An 18,573-nucleotide genomic window follows, 5' to 3' on the forward strand; every position below is an offset into this window, starting at 1 on the left:
AGAATATGCAATGTGGTGTCTTCTTAACCTGGTGCAGCAAAATTTCTAATGTTTGCCTTTTCAAGGCTTGAGAATTCACAAGAATTACATATCCAAACTCATGTCATCCGACGACGCCGCACCATCCACCAGCAATGGCACCTCTCCGCAGCTCGAACTTGACGTTGCTCGACTGCACGCGCTGCCTTCTGAGCAACAGGAGCTATACCTGCTGACCTTCACGTCCGACCTTGCGCGTCACGTTTCTGCACTCGACTCTGATGGAGCTTCAGCGGAGCAAATATACTTGAAAAGAGAGCTCTTCCAGATAATAACCTTGTCCTCGCCGGCACCAACTCGCGCAATACGCAACAATATCGGCCGATGTTTTGCCGGGATCTTTGGAAAAGGGGACCGAAAGCTGTTATTCGAATCCGTCAACGAACTCATCTCCCTTGTTGCTGGGGGGAAACAGGAAAAGGAGCTTAGGAGCAAACATGCAGCGGTCCACTGTTTAGGTGAAATACTTAGGGCTGCCGGAGACAGTGTAATCAGTCTCGCATCGCTTGCTTGCTCGACGCTGCTGCGTGCGCTGAAGCACGCGCAGAACCATGCTGGACTGCGAAGCTCAGTTTTCAAGGCCTTGGCAAAGATCCTTGAAGCAGTTGGCGGCTCGATTGACGATTCTACAGCTCGGGATATTTGGAAGCCTGTGCGCTCAGCGGCCGTTGGGGACAAGGCATCTCTCGTTCAGGCAAGTGCCTGTAAGTGTTTAGAGGCACTTGTGAAACGGACACCTTATTTCGACAACCAGAATGACCTCGATTTGTTGAAATCTACAATTTGGAAGATAATTGATAGCTCCACGCCAGCTGTCAGGCATTCTGCTGCTAGCGCTCTCAGCGCGGCCTTGGTCAAGAACTATTCCGAATTTGCATCGAGAGATGCATCGTCAAAATCAAAAAAATCGAAAAAGGTCAGTAAAAAGGCGCCCTCGGCGCCAATTGACGAAGAGGATATCGAACGGCCGGAGTCACCAACAACAAAGCCTGGGGCGCAACTGGCATTCAGTCTCGGCGAAATCCTTAGGCATTTATCGAACCATTACGTCCGAATGTCTACAAACAACAAATCGAGAGCGGCTCTTGCAATCTGCTACATAAGGGTCATTCAGGGGCTTGGACCGAGGGCCGTGGAGCGCCAGTACGGCGTCATCGCCAGCCACTTTTTCGACGAGATTTTGAGCAATCCAAATATCTACCTCAACCGGTACAAACTTCTGACTGCCCGGAACTTCATCCGCATTATTTTGGAAGGTGTAGTCGGCGAAGAGCTGCTGGGCGAAGCTGGTCAGCTTAGCGCCTCAAAGTGGCTAATCAATGATATCCTCAAAAATTACCCTCAAGTCATGAAGGAAAGACCAGAGCCCAATAAGCATGTTCTCGTTGGAGCTCTGAGTGCTCTTGCTTCTCTGATCGACGCACTAGGATCTGCGGTGGGCAACATTGCAGAAACCTGTCGAGATACCCTTCTTCAGGTGCTCCAAAATCCTAGCTATTCTGTCCAGATCCTTACGTCGCATTGTTTGCGCAGTCTCGTGCTGGCAGTTCCGCAGCAGCTGCTTCCGTGCCTCACCATCTGTATGAACAGCGTCAATCGTGAATTGAATCTGCTGTCAACCCCTCGGCATTCATCCATCCGGTGCCTAGGATTTTCCAATGCCCTTTCTGCCCTTCTAAGTACAAGCCCCCTGCAGCCATTATATGGCTCCGTCGATGTCTTTTCTCGAATTCTTTCGCTAGCGACCGGACTTCTAAAATCGAGCAGTCAGTCTGAGCTTCGAGTTTCAAGTACTCAGATACAAGTTGCCTGGATTTTAATAGGCGGCCTGATGACACTTGGTCCAAATTTCGTCAAGATCCACCTTTCGCAGTTGCTACTCCTCTGGAAGAATGCTCTCCCGAAGCCCCTAGCCAAGGACAATACAGCTCAACGGAGCCTTTTGGAGCTAAGTTTCCTAGCACATGTTCGAGAGTGCGCTCTCGGTTCGATGCTCGCTTTCCTTGAGAATAATGGAAGGCTTCTTACCGTGGATGTTTCTAAGCGGCTTGCTACGATGCTTCAAAATACTACACATTTCTTAAGTGGCCTTCCTAGCAAGAAAACCACCGAGGATGTTTCTCAAAGACTTGCATCGTCACTGCAACTGAGGGATATAGACCTGATGGTCAAGCGGAGAGTGCTACAATGCTATATTCGGCTGGTGAACCTGAGCCCGACTGATAGCACGGAATCGATACTTCAGTCCAATGTGCTTACTATGGCGGTGTCGTTTTTTGCTGAGCCTGACAACTATTCGCCCAGCTCCCTGAGCACTAATATTGCAAGCTCTGCTGGTAATTTTGATAGTGTTTGGGAAGTGGGCGACAATTGCGGATTCGGCGTGACTAGTCTTGTCAGGGGCCTTGAGATACGAAGCCTACCGGGAGAGGAGCGTCCCAGCCAGCAGCACCACTGGCTGACGAGACACGGACCAGAAGGTGAAGTAGATCAAACTGTAATGCAACCCTTTGGTTTATGCGCCTATCACACTATGTTACTGACGATTTTCGTAGCTACTATCTCCCATCTGTGGTGCGATCGAACATGATTCCGTGTCGCTCTATCTTTCACCTTTGAGACGCACAGAACAGCTTCCTGACCCTCCAGCAACGGAGGTCGTCAATGCAGCGATTCAACTCTTTGCAATATGTCTACCACTGCAATCGTCAAAGGTTCAGGAGGGCGTGCTTGAGCAGATAGCCACGTTTCTGTCAACTAATAGCTTGCAACGCGATCCTGCAAGAAAGGCAGCAATGACTATTAATGTTGCCACTGCCCTTCTTTCCACGCTGAAAATAGCTGTAAAAGAGACATCTTGCGCGGCTGGCAATCTGAAAGCTCCACCTGTGGAGAAAGGAATGCAGGAGCTTCTTCGTGTAGGTCCATTTTCATTCCAGACTGAGCGAGACTAATTCGTTGCCAAGGATTTTGTCATTCATAATGATGAATACGTTCGTAATATAGCTTACGAAGGAATTGGTCGGCTATGCAGCAGCGCAGGAAATGCTTTTACAACCTCTGAAATCAAACATCTTGTCGACATGATAGTTACGAATCGAGAGCCCAACGCAAGGGCAGGTTGCGCGGTGGCACTAGGGTGTATCCACTCTCAGGTGGGAGGCATGGCAGCTGGCTACCATCTCAAGACAATTCTTAGCATCCTCATGTCGCTGTGTAATGACCCTCATCCTGTAGTGCACTTTTGGGCTCTTGACGGCCTCGCCAGAGTAGCTGACTCTGCTGGTCTAACTTTTGCTGGCTACGTTTCCAGCACTCTCGGAATGCTTGCTCGGCTCTACGTCGCTGATACCCACAACGAAGAAGTCTCTTCTATTGCCACTTCAAATATAGAAGCTGGACATCCTACCACAGCCGCTCTAGCACGATGCACAGATTCTCTCATCAATGTGCTTGGGCCTGATTTGCAGGACATGGCAAAGGTCAGAGACCTTGTCACAACCCTTGTAACTCAGTTCCAAACCGAGGTCGACCCGTTGGTTCTCATTGAGAGTTTAAAGTGCCTTGAACATTTTGCCTTGTATGCTTCGGGTCAAATGGATTTTGCCTTGTACGTGCGAATCCTGCAGAGCCACTTGAAGTCAGCAAGTGCGGAACTCCGTGATGTTGCAATTGACGGTCTATACAACCTGATGAAGCGCAATGCGGAAGAGGTCATCCAGACTGCCGATGCTGGATTGGAAGAGCAGCTCTGGCTGACACTCGATGATGCACCACACCACGAGGGCATGCGGAACTTGATACGAAACTGGCTACAGCAAACAAGCTTATCTCACAGCGGGCTGTGGGTAGATCGATGCCAGAATATTCTGACGAAGGCTCGAAAAACAGAAGAAGTATCTGAGGTACCAAAAGCCGCAGCAATGCCTGATTTGCAGGACGAAGAAGTTGCAGGTTTTGCTGCTGCTTCTGGTGCTGCGAAGGAAGAAGCTGGTGATCCCTTGGGTGCGGGCCAAGAGCTACTCAGGTGGCAAGTCAGGACTTTTGCGATGGACTGTTTGAGCGAGATGCTTGCCGTAGTGGGTCGCGAGGTCACAGCAGGCGAAACAGAACAAGCGCATAATATCCTTCAACAGCGGATTGCAGACATTGTGCGACTGGCGTTTTCTGCGTCGACTGCCGATGTTATTGAATTACGCATCTGGGGTCTTAGGGTAATTGATCAGATACTAAAGGTATGTGAATAAGAAGGTGGACACTTGAGGAGACGCACCTAACTTGTTTCTGTAGCTCTTTGGCAAGACGCCCGATCCGGATTTCACAGAGGTTTCTCTGCTAGAGCAATACCAGGCACAAATAGGCTCAGCTCTCACTCCCGCCTTTGCGGCAGACTCATCGCCCGAGCTTGCGGCTGAAGCTATCAATGTCTGTGCCACTTTCATTGCAACAGGAATCGTGACAGATGTCGATAGGATGGGCCGTATTCTCAAGCTTCTTGTGTCGGCCTTGGAAAACTTTTCAAGTGAGTTGAAGAAAAATGTAGTATGGCCACAACGCTAATCATCCAAATCGTTTTTACAAAGGTGACTCTGAGATTGTGGCGATTGGTGATTTGAAGAGCCTGAGCTCCAATGCACAAGTCATGGTCCGAATGTCGGTGTTCTCAGCTTGGGCCGAGCTCCAGGTCGCGAGTGCGGAGGAGAAGTATTTAGTGGATGTTTTGAAACCACATATTGCGACGCTCACTCCTTTGTGGCTGTCATCGTTGCGGGAGTTTGCACGACTTAGATTCGAGCCCGACATTTCCAGTACTGGTCCTACTTCACTATCAGGAAGCCTCGATAGCGTGTACTCAGCATTGAACCGCGAGACGTTGCTAAAGGTACTTAACAATGAGTTTGACCCAATATATTCCACGTGGTGTTGCTAACAGCGTACAGTTCTACCAAGAATCCTGGTTGAAGCTTGTGGATGCCATTGCAAGCTTGATTGAGGAAGACACTAGTTTTGTGTTTGATGCTCTAGATGGAAAGCAGACTGGATCCCGGGATACCAACGCTTCTCCCTCAAAGAGTGACATCAATTACCGCGAAGAACCAGTAGCATTCTTTTTTGTGCTCTTCGGCATCGCATTTGAAGCTCTTGTGGGTCGCCCAGGTAGCGACAGCTTAGGCACAGAGCAGACATTGGAAATTCTCCAAGCCGTGAAAAAGATTCTGCGACCTTCTGTCTCGGGACATGCCATTTACGAAGAAGTTGTCTTTTCGGAGACCATGGATCTATTTGATCGATTGGTCCTCACCGAAGGGCTGGATATCCAAGCTGTCATTGTGGAGATTGCTCGGAATCTCTGTGTCGAGCACCCGTCAGCCAAGAAAGCACACGAGTATGTATTCCTCCGTTTGGGAGCTAAAAAGACATCGGGATTTTGACTTTTCATTCCTCTTAGGCCCTCATCGGCTGGCGACAATCTTTCTGAAGAGATTGAGCAATTATTCGAGCTGACGCGCATCATTGTCATGGTGTTGGCTGGACTTTTGCCAAACCTGACTGACCCTTCATCAAAGCGTGAGTTTCCTTCAGACAGCTAATCCATGCACCGAGAAAGCTGACGCTTGAATTCATTCCAGTGCGGCATCCCCTCTCTGACGAGGCAGTTTCTGTCATATATGATTCTCTAGACGCCTTGGTTGATGCGGCTGGAGTTTTCCCTGCGGTCATTCGGACCGATCTTCACGCCAGCATTATTCACATCTTCTCCACCATCCTGGGCACGAGCGCTTGTCAGCAAAAGGTTGTTCCGCAAATTCTTCCGATCCTCAAACGATTCATTTCCTCCATCGCACAATTGGAGCCGGAAAATGCATTTGATGACGAATCAGTCACCACTTCTACCCAATTGCGCGGTTGCTTAAAACGCTTCCTCTCCATTCTTTTAAACGCCCAAAAGCGAGAAGCCGAAGCCAGCGTGGCATGTGCAAAGAATGCCCTACTGGCCTCCACTTTGCTCCTGACGAGTGGCTCAAGCGCTATACCTCCAAATGATGGCTCACTTTTCCGACTTCTCGACGAAATGCTCGACTGCATTGGCGATACAATGGTACGTCCTATGAGTTTACCACTTTTCATCTTTTCCTTTTCTCTTTTTTTTTTCTTTTCTTTTTCTTTTTCTTTTTCTTTTTCTTTTTTTCCCCCCCTCTTTAAAAAATTTTTTTTAACTAACACCCCAATCAGACTTCCAAAGTAGCTCTAAGCTGTCTCCGCACCCTATTGCTCAGCACTTCCAGCAGCAGTCAAAAGGCATCCGCAGCACCCACCAACAACGCCATCGCCCGCCACTTGGTCCCACGACTGATTACTCTTCTCTCCAACCCACCTCCCGACGCGACCGAAGCCTTTGTCGCTGCCCGTCCGATCATCGCCCAAACATTGACTCTCTTGGCTCCTACACTCTCAGCCGAATCTCAGCGTCCTTATTTCTACGCAGTTATTATTCCTGCTCTCCTGGCCCGCGCAACAATCGATACCTCTGTTGAACCCGCTGGCGAGTCTCCTTCCCCTGCGGCGACTGCAGCAGCGGCAGCAGAATCACCAGCACCAGCAGCAACAGCAACACAGGCAAGCGCAGTATACAAAGAAACCGCAACACGACTCCTCGAACTCGCTGCCGCAGACCAATTGTCGTTCCGCACTGTCGTTGCACGCATGAGTCCTGACCAAAAAGCCTTTTTGGAAACCGTCCTTCGCGAGAGCGGATCCATGCCTGGTCTAGGTCGTCCTGGTCCTGGCGCGGGTGCAAGTGCCGTGCATGATCAAGTCGGAGATAGGCAGCCTAGCATTGCGCTCAAAATGGACTTTGGCGCTTAGATTTTAATCTAGGAGATTAAGAATCATGTAGTTTTACTACCATTGATACCAAAGTTTCGAGGTTGGGAGGCGGGTGGAGTGTAGTTGGGGAGGGGGTGGAGGTAGGGGAGGTGTATGGGAGGGAAGGTGCAGGGTGCTCGATGAGTCTCATGAGACAAAGTTATATAACACGTCGGAGTTGCATGACTATGCTAGAGCATAATGGGTTTCTATAAAATATAATTCTTTTTTCATCTTATCCAATTTATTTACATAGATGCATGTACACATGCATGTGTTTACAAAGTCTATTTACAAGCTGCGAATTCCTTTGCGCCCCTTCCACAGGGCTACTGGGAACGTAAAAAGTTTATTTTACACAGCATCCTTCACACCAAGCATGACAGCATGACATTGTGATGGTGTGATAGTGTGAGGGCGACTAGCCAGCTTCGGTCTAACGACTCCAGAGTCGAGTCCGAGTCCACATCCCAGATCTCAGACTGCTAACCAAGACTGACATACGACGAGCGGCCATCGCCATCATCCAGCCCCGCGAGGACTTCATCCGTATCCTTGCCTCCGACGGCACTCACACTTGCGCTGTCGAATGCATTACCACCAGAGCGGTCTACTGCAGAGGTACCCCCCAAAGACGAACCGGAAGAGGGAGAAAAGGACGATGAAAGAGACGAAGAAGAAGAGGGAGAGGAAGAAGAGGTGGGCGGAGAAGAAGGGGAAGCAAAGTGCGGAAGGGCAGCGAACGAAGTGGCAGAAGATGGGGAATTAGAAGAAGAAGAGGAAGAAGACGTGGGCGAGATGGAAGAGGATTGGTTCTGTTGTTTCTCAGTGCGTTCTTGGACGTGGTGCATGTAGGAGGAGTAGCGGAGGGAGCCGAGGATGAGGACTGTGAGAGTTAGTATTGCCAATCGTTTGAGATCCCAGAGGGGAGAAAACAAAAGGAGAAATGAATGAGGGAGGGAGGGAAGGGTGGGGAAGAGAGTAAGAGGTACGTACAAGCCATGGTGGCGACAGCGAGGGCGGCACGACGGGTAAGAACCCAGCGCAGGCCTTCGACTTCGGATTTGGAGTCGGAGTTGAGCAGGACGGTGATTTGCCAGTTGAGTTCTTGGATCTGTTGGTTTCGCTCGTTAGCAGTAGTAATCACAGAAAATTGGAAATTGTGTGGCTGCTGGGACCTCTCGGACACAATGAACTCAAACGATGATAAGAAAAAGAAAAAAAGAAAAGAAAAGGAAAAAGGACGCAGCGCAGGGAAGACGAACGAGAACGTAGAGGAGGGAAGAAAATGCAGGACAAAAAAAGGGATTGAAAAAGGAGAAAGGATAAGGGAATCTTACCTTACTCTCCATGGCGCGCTGCTCTTGACGCACAGCCATACGGCGATCGTCAAACATGCCTCGGAGATCGTCCTTGAGGGAGAGTAATTCGCCATTGAAATTCTGATTGAGAATATCGACTTCGTGCTGCAGCGCCGTGCGCTCGGTGCGCATCTTGTCTGTTTCCTTTTTGCGATTATTCTGGATTTCGGTGCGTAGTTCGCTGCACGCGGCGCGGAAGAGATATGTTTCCTGCCAAGTTCACTCATTCAGATATCTTTCATCTACTTAACCTGCAGAAAGGAAACTGAAAACGGGATATAAGATGATTCTGAAGCTTACATTCTCCACGTCCGACTTGGATACCAGCCCCTCTTTAGCAATGGTCAAATTCTCCGCCAAGAGGCCGCGCACAGCCTTCATCAGAGTTACGCACTGTTCATCCGTGAATCCGCCGTGCTCTAGATCGCGAACGAGAGAATACGTGTCAAAGTGGTGTACGTATGGCGGGGGTTGCAAGTGCGGCGGTTTGTGCGCTTGGGCGGCCTCACTCAACGGCGCGTCCACGTGGAGCATCGTCTCGAGCGGTCGACTGTCAATCGTGCTGGTAAAAGCTGGGGCCGACGCCAGGATGGGTGATTCCGGCTGCGGTTCAGGGACGAACCCTTCCTCAAGATCACTCGCTGTCTCTGCAGAGCTCGGAGTCGTTGTATTCTTCTTTTCTGCCTCTTTGGGCGCCTCCTTGGTGTCCTCTGCTTTGGGCCCGCTCGAGAGGCTTCCAATCGCTACTTTCCCCGGGCTTGCAAGATGCGGTGGCTGCGGCGGCGGTAGGTGTTGTTGCTGCGGCTCAACGCTGACGCCGTACCGCTGAGAACGTGTTGAATTGTCTCTTAGCAAAGACGTGGAATGAAACTCGGCGACGCGCTGGTTCTTTCGTAGACGATCGTGTGTTCCTTGACGTATCTCTTGACGAGGGTTCTGTAGCGCGGTCGAGGGTTTGGTGGATCCCGTCGCAGCGCGACTCGAAGCGGCCAAGCCATTGCTGCCTCTGCTGACCTGAAGACGTGATGCCGATGCGAATCCCCGTTGTCTGGTTGTTGGAGAAACGCTGGAGCGTATCCTCGCCCGCGACGCCTTGGCTGGACAATTGCCGGCAGCCCCGCGGGAAACGTGTCGGAGTAACATGGGATATAGAAACGTGAGGAGGGTAGCAGGCTGAGTGGCAGCAATGCTCGCGGTCATTGCTATCCACGTTCCTGTCGGGCTGTGAGCTTGATCCTTGCGACTCCGGTTGTCTGCGTTTTCTCTCTCGTCGTGGTTTTTCTCTCGCCCTCTCTGGTCCCTTTCTCCCTCCGAAGTCTGTGTCGCCCGTCACTCTCTTTCAAAGAAGAGTGGATTTGTTCCGAGACACTGCAATACTTCAATACTGCAAATGGGTTTGTCACTTGAGAGATTGCAGGTTTGAAGTTGAGATATCTGGTTGTAAGTGTTGGTCCCTGGATCCGAAGCGACGAATTTGACTCGCCAGGTCGCCAGGTTGCCAGTCGGCCCGGTTCGCTTCCGACGTCATTCGTCATTTGCCTGTCATTTGTCATTTCCGAGGCTTCCCTTTCCTTTAGTCCCAGGCGCCCTTTCGCTTGTCCCCAGGTCCTGGGAGCGAGGAGTACCCTAGCTGCCTGGCTGCCTGGCAGCCAAAGCCTTAACTGACTATTACTCCGTTATACCTCTACTCTAGTTGACTTACAGAGTACGCTCGACCGTCGTTTACCCATACCACAGTTATATCTCACTTTCGGAGAAAAAATCAACTTCAATCTTCATATATAGAGCTCTAAAAAAAGAAAATTGAAATGAAAATGTAAGTGAAATAATACTATATCTACTATATCTCTTCTAACTACCTGTACTTGTTCCATCATAATACTATACTACACTCAACGTCCATATAGTACGACAACGTTGACACAATTACGTTAAGCTTCGTAGAGGGTGCCAAACCGTCCGGGATGATGGTTTCTAGAACAAAACATCTATGATATATACCTCCCAAAACAGCAATCCAGCACGTACGACCATAGACTGAGGAGAACTGGGCATCCCGTCCGCTCTGCCATACATAAGCCTCAGATCGGCGGACTAGTAGTTGGGTCGGTGACGACCAGCGAATCCCCGCTGTTGTACGTTTTTGTCCAACCTTTTTGTCCTCTAAGGTAGGTTGTTTTTTTTTTGTCCTTTTTTATTTCTTGTATTTTATATCTTTTCTTTTTAAACGCCCTTCCATTCCCCGCTCCCCCAAAACTACATGAGAAAAAAATCAAAATACGGAGTATAAAGTAAAGAAAGAAGTATAAAGAGAAGAGATACTCTAAAAAAGAGTCAAAAAAAAAATAGAGATAAAGAGGACAAAGAAAACGGTATCTCATGTCTCCATCTCGTCCCTTGGAGATCGATTTAGTTACTAGGAAGTCGGAGACTCAAAGTATGTGAGGGGTATAGCACAGCAAGATCAAAACATTCAATATAACTTCCAAATTGTATATGATTATTAAAGTACCAGGCCCTGCCAAGTCATCGAGATATCTACAACCAAAGAAAAAATCAAAAAATCAAATAAAACAATATAAAACAATATAAATAATATAAAATACAATACAATACGCGGTACAGAGTACGGAGTATCAACTTAACTACCCAAACAAAACAAAATAATATAATATAAAATTCAATACAATACAATACAATACAAACGCAGCACAGAGCACAGAGTATCAACTTAACAACCCAAACAACAGGGCCGTTCGCTTCCAGTACTCTTGCGCGCTCTTGTGTAGCCTCTCCTTTGCCGAATCAGGGAGTTGGATATGATTATTAATCTTGTCTGCCAGGGCTTCGAGAGAATGAGGAGGAATGTCTGGCGGGGGGGAGGATGACGATGGTGATGACGAGGGGGATAATGGCGATGGGGATAATGGCGATGGGGATAATGAGAGGGATGGTGATGAAGGAGTCAAGGCGCGTTGGAGATATGTCACGTCGAAAAGGACTTGTTTTAAAAGTTCTTTTCGCAGGGTAATATCATCGGGATGCAGTGTGCCGTTAGTCTGTACGGTACTGTTAGGTGTCTCAGGTTTCTCAGGTTTCTCAGTACTTGAACGCGCTTCGTTGCTCTCCGGCGCAACGGGGCTCGATAATACTCTAGATCCTTCAGTTTCTTCAGACCTCTCAGCGCGGTCTTGGCGAGATACTCCCGTAGTGCGTTCCACGGATGTACCTTGCGACGCGGAAACTACCGCCAACTCATCCACCACGGGGCCAAGAATCTCCTCTACGCGTCTACTAACAGACTGCTTGAGCACAGACGAGGCGGCGGGGTTCCAGAGATCGCCGCCAAGACTGGCCATGGACGTGGACAGTCTGTGCAGGACTTTGAATATCTCGGGCGACGGCTGCACGGGTAATGATTGCGGTGGGCTAGCGCTGCCTTCCCAGAGGATTTGCGATTGGAGGAGCAATTCCCGGGGATTGGTGGTGGCTTTTTTCGCAAAGCGGTGCAGTGGGCGGAGAGTCGTGGTGCCAATTGTAGTTTGAGCGAGGGAGGTGAGCAGGCGGGAGATGATGACGGGAGTGGCGAAAGATTCTGACGAGTAGTCGGCGTGTGCGAGCGTCTTGTGGCGGAGTTCGCGGACAATGCGGATGATGAAAATGGTCTGTTGGCCTTTGGGATCTGAATTGTTGGCGGTAGAAGTGGTAGTGGTCAAAAGAGAAGTCACAGCAGCGTCAATGCTCTTCTCGAATTCACCAAATGCGGTTTGCAATGATTGCGTGAGAGCGGTTTCGAATACAGTCGGATCTTCGTCGCTAAGTAACGATTGTATTGCATCGGATTCGAACTCGTCTTCGGTTGCGGCGTATAGATCGAGATCGTCGTCCCAGCGGATATCTCGGAGCTTCTTGATCATGATCCTTGCTTCGTCGACCAGACTCAGCCAGCTTTCGTAGCTCCGCAGCACGCGCAAGACGGCGTCGCTACGGCCAGAGCTCCGGTCGAGAATGGCTTGCTTGAAAGCCACGGCGCCGTTGCTGAAATCCATTGTGATCATTGATTCGTCCCACAGAGATGGACACGACGAAAGGGCAGTGGGACCATCAGCAAGTATGGCTGAGATTTCGGTTTGTACCAAGTGTAACCTGCTCGCGCGTAGTCGGACCAGGTGAGTGAGCTGGTCATTGAGTGCAGCTCGGAGACTTTCTAGCAGCGAGAGTCCACCCAACCCAGGGACCCTGGTGCGATTTCGGAGCCAATTGCTGAGAACTTCCTGGCGCATTTCAACAAGGCTTTTCAAGTCCTTGCGTCCAGCGGCGGCTGTTTTCAACCCGTCAAGGAACACGCCGAATGCCTTCTTCGACCATTCACGTTGTATCGCTTTTGCTTGATCTTCCTTCAGGTCATCGTGTCGGATCCAGGGAACGAAATTCTTCACCTCCTCGGCCACCCATTTGCCATGGATATCCAGATTTAACTCCAACAGCGACTCGACGTCGGGAGAACTGAGGATCGGTTGAGACTTGATCTTTTTCAATGTATCCGCTAGCCGAGACGGCATAATGGTCTGGACATCTTCGAGTGTTCGAATGAAGAGACTGAGTGCTCCCAGTACATCCGCTCGACCCTGAGAGTCTAATTCCAAGCGGGCAGAGATTCCGCGAAGACGGATATGTTGGAAATGGCGCAAGACGTCTGTTGGCGTCGAGCTCGTTGCCAAGGAAAATGCACACATGCTTTCGACTATCGAGGTAGTGCTGGCCGTGAGGCTGGAAAGTTGGCGGTCGATCCGACTGAGAATGCTCCGCCGTAGAGATGCTAATCGATTGCGCAACGTATCCGCAAGTGGAGGAGTATTGTTCTCGTTGGAGAGTGATTTATGTAGTAGCCGCGACAGCACCAATAATTTGGCAGCCAAAAGTATCGAGTCACCTTGCCGGAGCATTTGGGAGATGAGCCCAGGGAAGCTCTGCAAAAGCGCCAGTTGCGATGTCAACGCATATCTATTTCGATCTGCGAAACAGTCTCAGTGAAATCAGAGCTTCAATAGCAAAAGACAAAACCGACACGCAACAAGTAGAGTGTTTTTGCTTACCATCTGTTTTGACAGTTGCATTCCACTTTCCGTAGTTCTTCCCAAGTCTCGAGAACGAACGCGAATCGCATTTTCTAGTAATATCGCCAAAGTGCCTCTCAACATTATGCATTTGCTGATCCATTTCGATAATGTTCTCCGCCGTGCCCAGTAGATCACGATAGCTCGCCCTAGATTGACGGCGTAAGTTATTTCCATCTCCTGCGCAGGCGCGTAGCAGAAAGCAATATGACATACCCGACCATTCCCCGTAGTTTCTCCCTTGTCGCACCCAAATCTCCCCGCAGCTGAAGCTCCATATGCCTCACGGCGGGGGTAGGGTAGCGGAATGCATCCTCCCAAGACGAGAACGTCTTTGGGTCCGGAGCTTCGAGAACCATTGTAAGTTGGTTGAGATTTGGTAAGTTTCGATACTGGCAGTTTCGAGTCTTCTAATCATCCAGCGGCGCCATTCCTAGGTATTCGTATATGCGAACGCGACTTTGCCTGCTATCATATATCAACTGGTGGTTAACAATTCTCGAGCAAGCTACAGTGTTCGTTAACCATTGCGCATCCTAACGTCCGAGCCGGGGCGCTCGGACCTACGCCGCTAAATTACCAATTGGAGTTAGCTGCCGAGGACCTGGAACCTCCCCCAGCTCAAGTAAACACAGGTCCGCATACTCCGGTAGTGACCAAAGAGATCTCTACAGAAGCTCTCAAAAGGGCGCACGGCGACAACTTCACTTTTGTCACTACAAGCTTACTCTGATTACATATTTATATAGCACTTTCACGTAGAATGATATAAGATAAGTATGGTTAGATAGATTATGTCCTTAATGGAACTAAGATCCTAGAAAAATATAGAGACGATATAGAATTATTAATTACTGATCCTGTAATATAGTGCACATATGCAAGATGAATATTAAAGCAAAAAAAGATCCCGAAAGAAATTATGCATAGAGCAGAATCAGAATAGGAAAAGCGAGAAAGTATTTTCCTCCGCTTTCACACCTGGCGACACTCCTCTCCTTAATGTACAGATATATGATATATGTACCTCAAGAAGAATAAGGCGGCAATGTAGAAATCAGCCACACGAATGTGCATTTGCATGTGCATAAAGGCAAACCATCGCATCATTATCCCAAGCATAACAGACAGCGGACCGAGTTGCGCCTGTGCAATCCATCGGCTTTCTATCGCCGCTATGTACCATCCATGTCATTGACCAGACCATCCCAGCAGAATGATGCAACATCATTAAGAAACAAAAGTGAGAAGGGGAGCATGAAAGTGGTATCCTTTATCCCTTTGCAAGCAAAAAAGAAAAGAACAGAAAATAGTAACCCTTGCACGGACATTAAAGGGTCAACAAGCGACAAGCGAAGTAAGTAAAAAGAGATCAAAGTCCAGAAATATCAGAGAAAAAACGCAAAAGGAGAAGATGACCCATGTCAAAGACCTCCAGAGAAGAAGAAACAGTTTTCCGTTGCGAAACCCCTCTTCAAGTTATATACGTTTAAGAGGAAAACTTTTTCATTTCCTTCCCAGACGCCGCAATTTCAGCCATTTCTCGTAAGCGTCGTATCAAGGTATCGTTTGCAAATATAGAACAGGAGAAAGTCGAGAAATACCAGGGAATTCATAGAACAATGTATATCCCATCAGCTTGAGGCAAATCAGCTGATAAGGACTAGGTGGAAGCTTCAATCTTCACGTCTGCCGGGTGCTCCTCTTGTTTGCGGAATGCATTAACCGGTCCGTCAACAGTGCTGTTATTGGTGCTTGGTAGAGAACTGCTCTGTGGGCTTGAAGCATCCCCCACTAAGGGAGGGGGTGAAGGAGCTCCGGAAGTGTTGGAATCATTCGGCGGCGGAGGAGTTGCCGGTTGCGAATGGTTAACTGAACCGGGTGCAGTATAAATGAGTTTTTCAATCTAGCTACGAGTCAGAACGGCAAATCAGCAGAATATTTGGTGGGCATATCTTACAGCATTGATCTGTTTACCATAGCTGTACTTCTTAAGTTGGGCCATTTGTGGTTGTATCTGCTCCACAAACTTGTCATACTCAGTGCCCTTGAGTTGTCCGAGCAATTTTTCTGTCATGCCATTCGTCAGCAACACATCGAAAAAAGTTATTCATCAAATTGAAGGACATACGGATAACGTAATTTCCGTACTGATCCCTCATCAAGGACTGCAGCGGACTTTCCCCTTTTTCGTTGAGGGTAGATATTGTGCGGACAATCTCGGCTCTCTGCACATCGGTGCCAAATTCGATACTCTTCTCCACCACGTTGCTGGCAAACTTGTGTTTGGAGAAAACCAACAATTGATTGATGACCATCTTAATGATCTTGTCGCGATCTTCAGCCTTTCCATGCTGAATAACATGCTGAGTGACATAGTTTCCGTATTGATCAACAATGAGCGATGCCGTACAAGCATGCAGCTCCTCGAGGATGGATCCTTGGGCTCTCTCATCGCAGAATTCAAGCATACGTTGAATCACCCTGCAGCCATAAGGGTGGATAGCCAGGCTTTGAACTTGGCTGTTGAAGGCCTTGATAATGAATTGGATGTGCTCTGCAGGGACTCGTTCGATAGCTTTTTGGATCACATGGTTGCCATTCTGGTCCTTGACACATTTAAATACGTGACTTTCCAACTCTTTAACCAAGCTGGCTTGCTGGTCGGTCAGAATATGCTCCAAAGCCTGATTTGATTAGCCAAGATCATACAGGTTACGGCGGTTGCCACTCGTGAACTCACCTTTTGCACAACACGACAGCCGTACATTTGCAATGAAAGAGCGAGAATATGACCTTTCATCTGGTTGGCTAGAATCTTCTTTTGTGATTGGTTTCCATGCTCGAAAAATTTCTGGATCACATAGTTTCCAAACACGTCCGTCATGAGCTGCAAAGAGTTGGGCTGGATTTCGCGGAAAACTTGATCCTTCTCGTCACTATTGGCTGTTTCGAGTTTCTGCTGGATGAACCGAGATCCATGTTGGTCGCCACTGAATTCGACAACATGATTGTAAATGTCCTACCGTACATGTTAGAACATTAAACACCCAGTGCTGTAGATTTCTTTATGGAAAACGTCAATTCTTACCTTCAATTCATATCGTTTGCTTGTCTTCGCATTGGATCGAAACTCTTCAAGCAAAGCACTGCGGAGATTGTGGCCGTAATCATGATCGCGAGGAGCGCGCGGAGGGACAGTCCCAGGTGCCACAGCCCCCACTGGTGCAATTGTGTAGTAAGGTGAGAGATTGTTTACTCGCATACCATTTTGAACACCACCCTCAAATTGAGGAGCCAGCTGGTTTCGATATGGCTGGTTCATCATAGTACCGGACTGTGGATGCAAGAAGCTACTCTGTTGCTCCTGTTGAAGACCACGTAATTTGTAGTCAAGCAGAGCATAATGGCCAGGGGCCTGTACGCGGCTCTGGGTGCCTCTCGGAGAGGCTCGCGAAGGGTCGGAGCCGCTTGGAGGTGTGCCACCAGTCGAATAAAAAGGACTCTTCAGACCACGACGGTGATGGCTTGTTGCCGGGGAAGTGGCGCCCGCCTCGCCAAATCGTGACCCTCGACCGTTCTTCATTTGGTCGGTAAACGGCGCTTCAGAAAACGCGTCCGGAGTGAAAGAACCAAGTCCACTACGGTATCCTGTCTCATCGAGACCCCAAATCTGCTGGTTACCTACGGCCTGTAGTGTGCCAGCATAACCCGCGTCGTTGAAAGGCATTTGAGAGGAACACTGGGAGAAATTGTTTGCCAAAGTGGGCTGCTGTTGGAAATTCTCGGCCAGAGATACTCGGGCAAAATTGGAAACGATATCTTGGTCCTGGGAAGCCTCGTCAAACCGGGTTTGCCCGCTCGGAGAGGCAGCGAAGCCTGTCTTGTCCCCAGACATGGTTGGTCGGCGTGCAGAAAAGGAGGTCGAGGGTTGGCCGAAGCGGGTAAAGGAAGGGAGCTCTTGCGAAGCCATTCCAAACTGTATTGACTCAACGCCACTCCTAGAGGGTGGGAGACTTTCGCTACGAGAAGTTGTCACCGAGGACGCCGGCCCCAAAAAGTCTCCATTGTTGGGCATACGCTCTGCACGAGCGCCTTGCACGGAGTCCTCTCCTCCAAGTGCCTCTAAAATGGCATTGGGGTGCCGGCGACTGGTCGAATCTAGAGTATAACGCTGAAAGCCTCCAAAGTTATTGGTGCGGTCATCCGTGGTTCGAGACGTGACGAAGCTTCCTGTCGTAGGATCCAGTGCACTCTTGCGAGGGGAAGGGTCCGTCATTCCGGGTCCGATTGCAGCTTGGCGAGGAACTGAAAAATACGGCGACGTCGCGCCTGCGGTATCCGAGAAGCTGGCTCCTCCAGCACTCTGATTGCTATTGCGATGCCGAGGCGGAGAATTTGTAGGATCTGGAAGCCGGCCAGTGGTCATGGGCGGTGAGGTGGCTTCGGCAGCCTTCCACGACAAGCTTGGACGACCCCATGTATCTGATTCTGACGACGCGACGAGGGAGCCGGAGCCTGTCTTGCTGTCGAATGGAGCACCAGCTGAGCTCAGGAAGGACGATCGGTCTTCTATCAAGGAAAGCACGGTTCAAGTCAGCTTCAGCAACAGAATGAACATTTGCGACAGTAGCCATATCCATACCTCGTTTGCGCGTCATTTCAGTTTGATCGGTCCCAAAGCTACTTCTTAGAGCGCCACTGCCCCAGATTCCTCCACCGGCCCAACTTGCTCCTGCACTTCCAAAGCCTTGTCCTAGTTGTCCCGCATGCGATGATCGAGTGTCGTCGGCCTTGTTTCTACTGGCCGGAGCTGAAAGGTCGCTGCCAAGCCGAACAGTGCGTCCCTGAGTATCGCCTGTTAGTTATTTACTCTTCTCTTGAGGCCGTCTCTCCGACCAATTCTGCTTCTCACATGATTAAGCCCCGGGGCCGTCGCCCTGGACGTATTTATTGATGTCATAGTATGCTTGGTAAAGCGTGATTTTCAGGTTATTACGATAAATGTGAAGCTCGGAAGTCGGAAAGTTAGTCGAATGAGGCGTGATAATCGTGTTTCTTTGGGCTCGCGAGGTTGAATATCCTCAAGGGGAACAATTAAGGCTGTTGCCACAAACGTCCCATGATTAGCATATGTGTAACGCACGTCACCAGCTGAAAGCCGATTGCGCTGCGTGCTATAAGAGCCA

The 18,573-nt window shown here is 49.3% G+C and overlaps 4 protein-coding genes across 4 annotated transcripts in view; 1 reads left to right on the forward strand and 3 right to left on the reverse strand.

Moving 5' to 3' along the window:
- The first annotated feature begins 7 nt into the window (after positions 1-7).
- On the forward strand, positions 8-7,236 carry L228DRAFT_284405 (HEAT repeat protein-like protein). The gene is made up of 9 exons (XM_018336221.1): positions 8-2,536; positions 2,595-2,957; positions 3,006-4,274; positions 4,330-4,561; positions 4,623-4,921; positions 4,980-5,425; positions 5,489-5,607; positions 5,670-6,139; positions 6,274-7,236. The coding sequence occupies exons 1-9, from the start codon at positions 101-103 to the stop codon at positions 6,904-6,906; spliced, it is 6,267 nt and encodes a 2,088-aa protein (XP_018186914.1). The 5' UTR covers positions 8-100; the 3' UTR covers positions 6,907-7,236.
- On the reverse strand, positions 7,107-9,705 carry L228DRAFT_249171 (hypothetical protein). The gene is made up of 4 exons (XM_018333032.1): positions 8,568-9,705; positions 8,247-8,477; positions 7,903-8,020; positions 7,107-7,792 (listed from the first exon to the last, which is right to left on the reverse strand). The coding sequence occupies exons 1-4, from the start codon at positions 9,465-9,467 to the stop codon at positions 7,392-7,394; spliced, it is 1,650 nt and encodes a 549-aa protein (XP_018186915.1). The 5' UTR covers positions 9,468-9,705; the 3' UTR covers positions 7,107-7,391.
- A 1,176-nt stretch (positions 9,706-10,881) lies between these two features.
- Positions 10,882-13,879, reverse strand: L228DRAFT_284407 (hypothetical protein). Its single transcript, XM_018336222.1, has 3 exons — positions 13,601-13,879; positions 13,364-13,533; positions 10,882-13,281 (listed from the first exon to the last, which is right to left on the reverse strand). Exons 1-3 carry the CDS (start codon positions 13,741-13,743, stop codon positions 10,994-10,996), a joined length of 2,601 nt encoding a protein of 866 aa, XP_018186916.1. The 5' UTR covers positions 13,744-13,879; the 3' UTR covers positions 10,882-10,993.
- Positions 13,880-14,898: 1,019 nt separating this feature from the next.
- Positions 14,899-18,573, reverse strand: part of L228DRAFT_171114 (ARM repeat-containing protein) — a 3,738-nt gene continuing 63 nt past the window's right edge. Inside the window, exons 2-8 of the mRNA XM_018329484.1 lie at positions 18,300-18,487; positions 18,030-18,231; positions 16,476-17,956; positions 16,128-16,406; positions 15,516-16,071; positions 15,345-15,454; positions 14,899-15,290 (exon numbers count right to left, since the gene is read on the reverse strand). Of these exons, the coding sequence (XP_018186917.1) occupies positions 15,048-15,290; positions 15,345-15,454; positions 15,516-16,071; positions 16,128-16,406; positions 16,476-17,956; positions 18,030-18,231; positions 18,300-18,347 (2,919 nt within the window). The 5' untranslated portion in view covers positions 18,348-18,487 and the 3' untranslated portion in view covers positions 14,899-15,047. The remainder of the gene's footprint in view (positions 15,291-15,344; positions 15,455-15,515; positions 16,072-16,127; positions 16,407-16,475; positions 17,957-18,029; positions 18,232-18,299; positions 18,488-18,573) is intronic.

This window comes from Xylona heveae (assembly GCF_001619985.1).
Source record: "Xylona heveae TC161 unplaced genomic scaffold L228scaffold_8, whole genome shotgun sequence".
NCBI classification, from domain to species: domain Eukaryota; kingdom Fungi; phylum Ascomycota; class Xylonomycetes; order Xylonales; family Xylonaceae; genus Xylona; species Xylona heveae.

What these genes read in the sequence shown, in the direction of transcription:
- L228DRAFT_284405 (XM_018336221.1), top strand. Translation starts at nt 101, where the DNA reads ATGTCATCCGACGACGCCGCACCATCCACCAGCAATGGCACCTCTCCG. An exon ending in ACCGCGAGACGTTGCTAAAG is followed by an intron (nt 4,922 to 4,979) that starts GTACTTAACAAT and finishes AACAGCGTACAG; the next exon opens with TTCTACCAAGAATCCTGGTT. An exon ending in GACTGACCCTTCATCAAAGC is followed by an intron (nt 5,608 to 5,669) that starts GTGAGTTTCCTT and finishes AATTCATTCCAG; the next exon opens with TGCGGCATCCCCTCTCTGAC.
- L228DRAFT_249171 (XM_018333032.1), bottom strand. Translation starts at nt 9,467, where the DNA reads ATGACCGCGAGCATTGCTGCCACTCAGCCTGCTACCCTCCTCACGTTT. An exon ending in CCAAGTCGGACGTGGAGAAT is followed by an intron (nt 8,478 to 8,567) that starts GTAAGCTTCAGA and finishes TGAACTTGGCAG; the next exon opens with GAAACATATCTCTTCCGCGC. An exon ending in CGCTGTCGCCACCATGGCTT is followed by an intron (nt 7,793 to 7,902) that starts GTACGTACCTCT and finishes TAACTCTCACAG; the next exon opens with TCCTCATCCTCGGCTCCCTC.
- L228DRAFT_284407 (XM_018336222.1), bottom strand. Translation starts at nt 13,743, where the DNA reads ATGGTTCTCGAAGCTCCGGACCCAAAGACGTTCTCGTCTTGGGAGGAT. An exon ending in AAACTACGGGGAATGGTCGG is followed by an intron (nt 13,534 to 13,600) that starts GTATGTCATATT and finishes CCGTCAATCTAG; the next exon opens with GGCGAGCTATCGTGATCTAC. An exon ending in TGCAACTGTCAAAACAGATG is followed by an intron (nt 13,282 to 13,363) that starts GTAAGCAAAAAC and finishes ACTGTTTCGCAG; the next exon opens with ATCGAAATAGATATGCGTTG.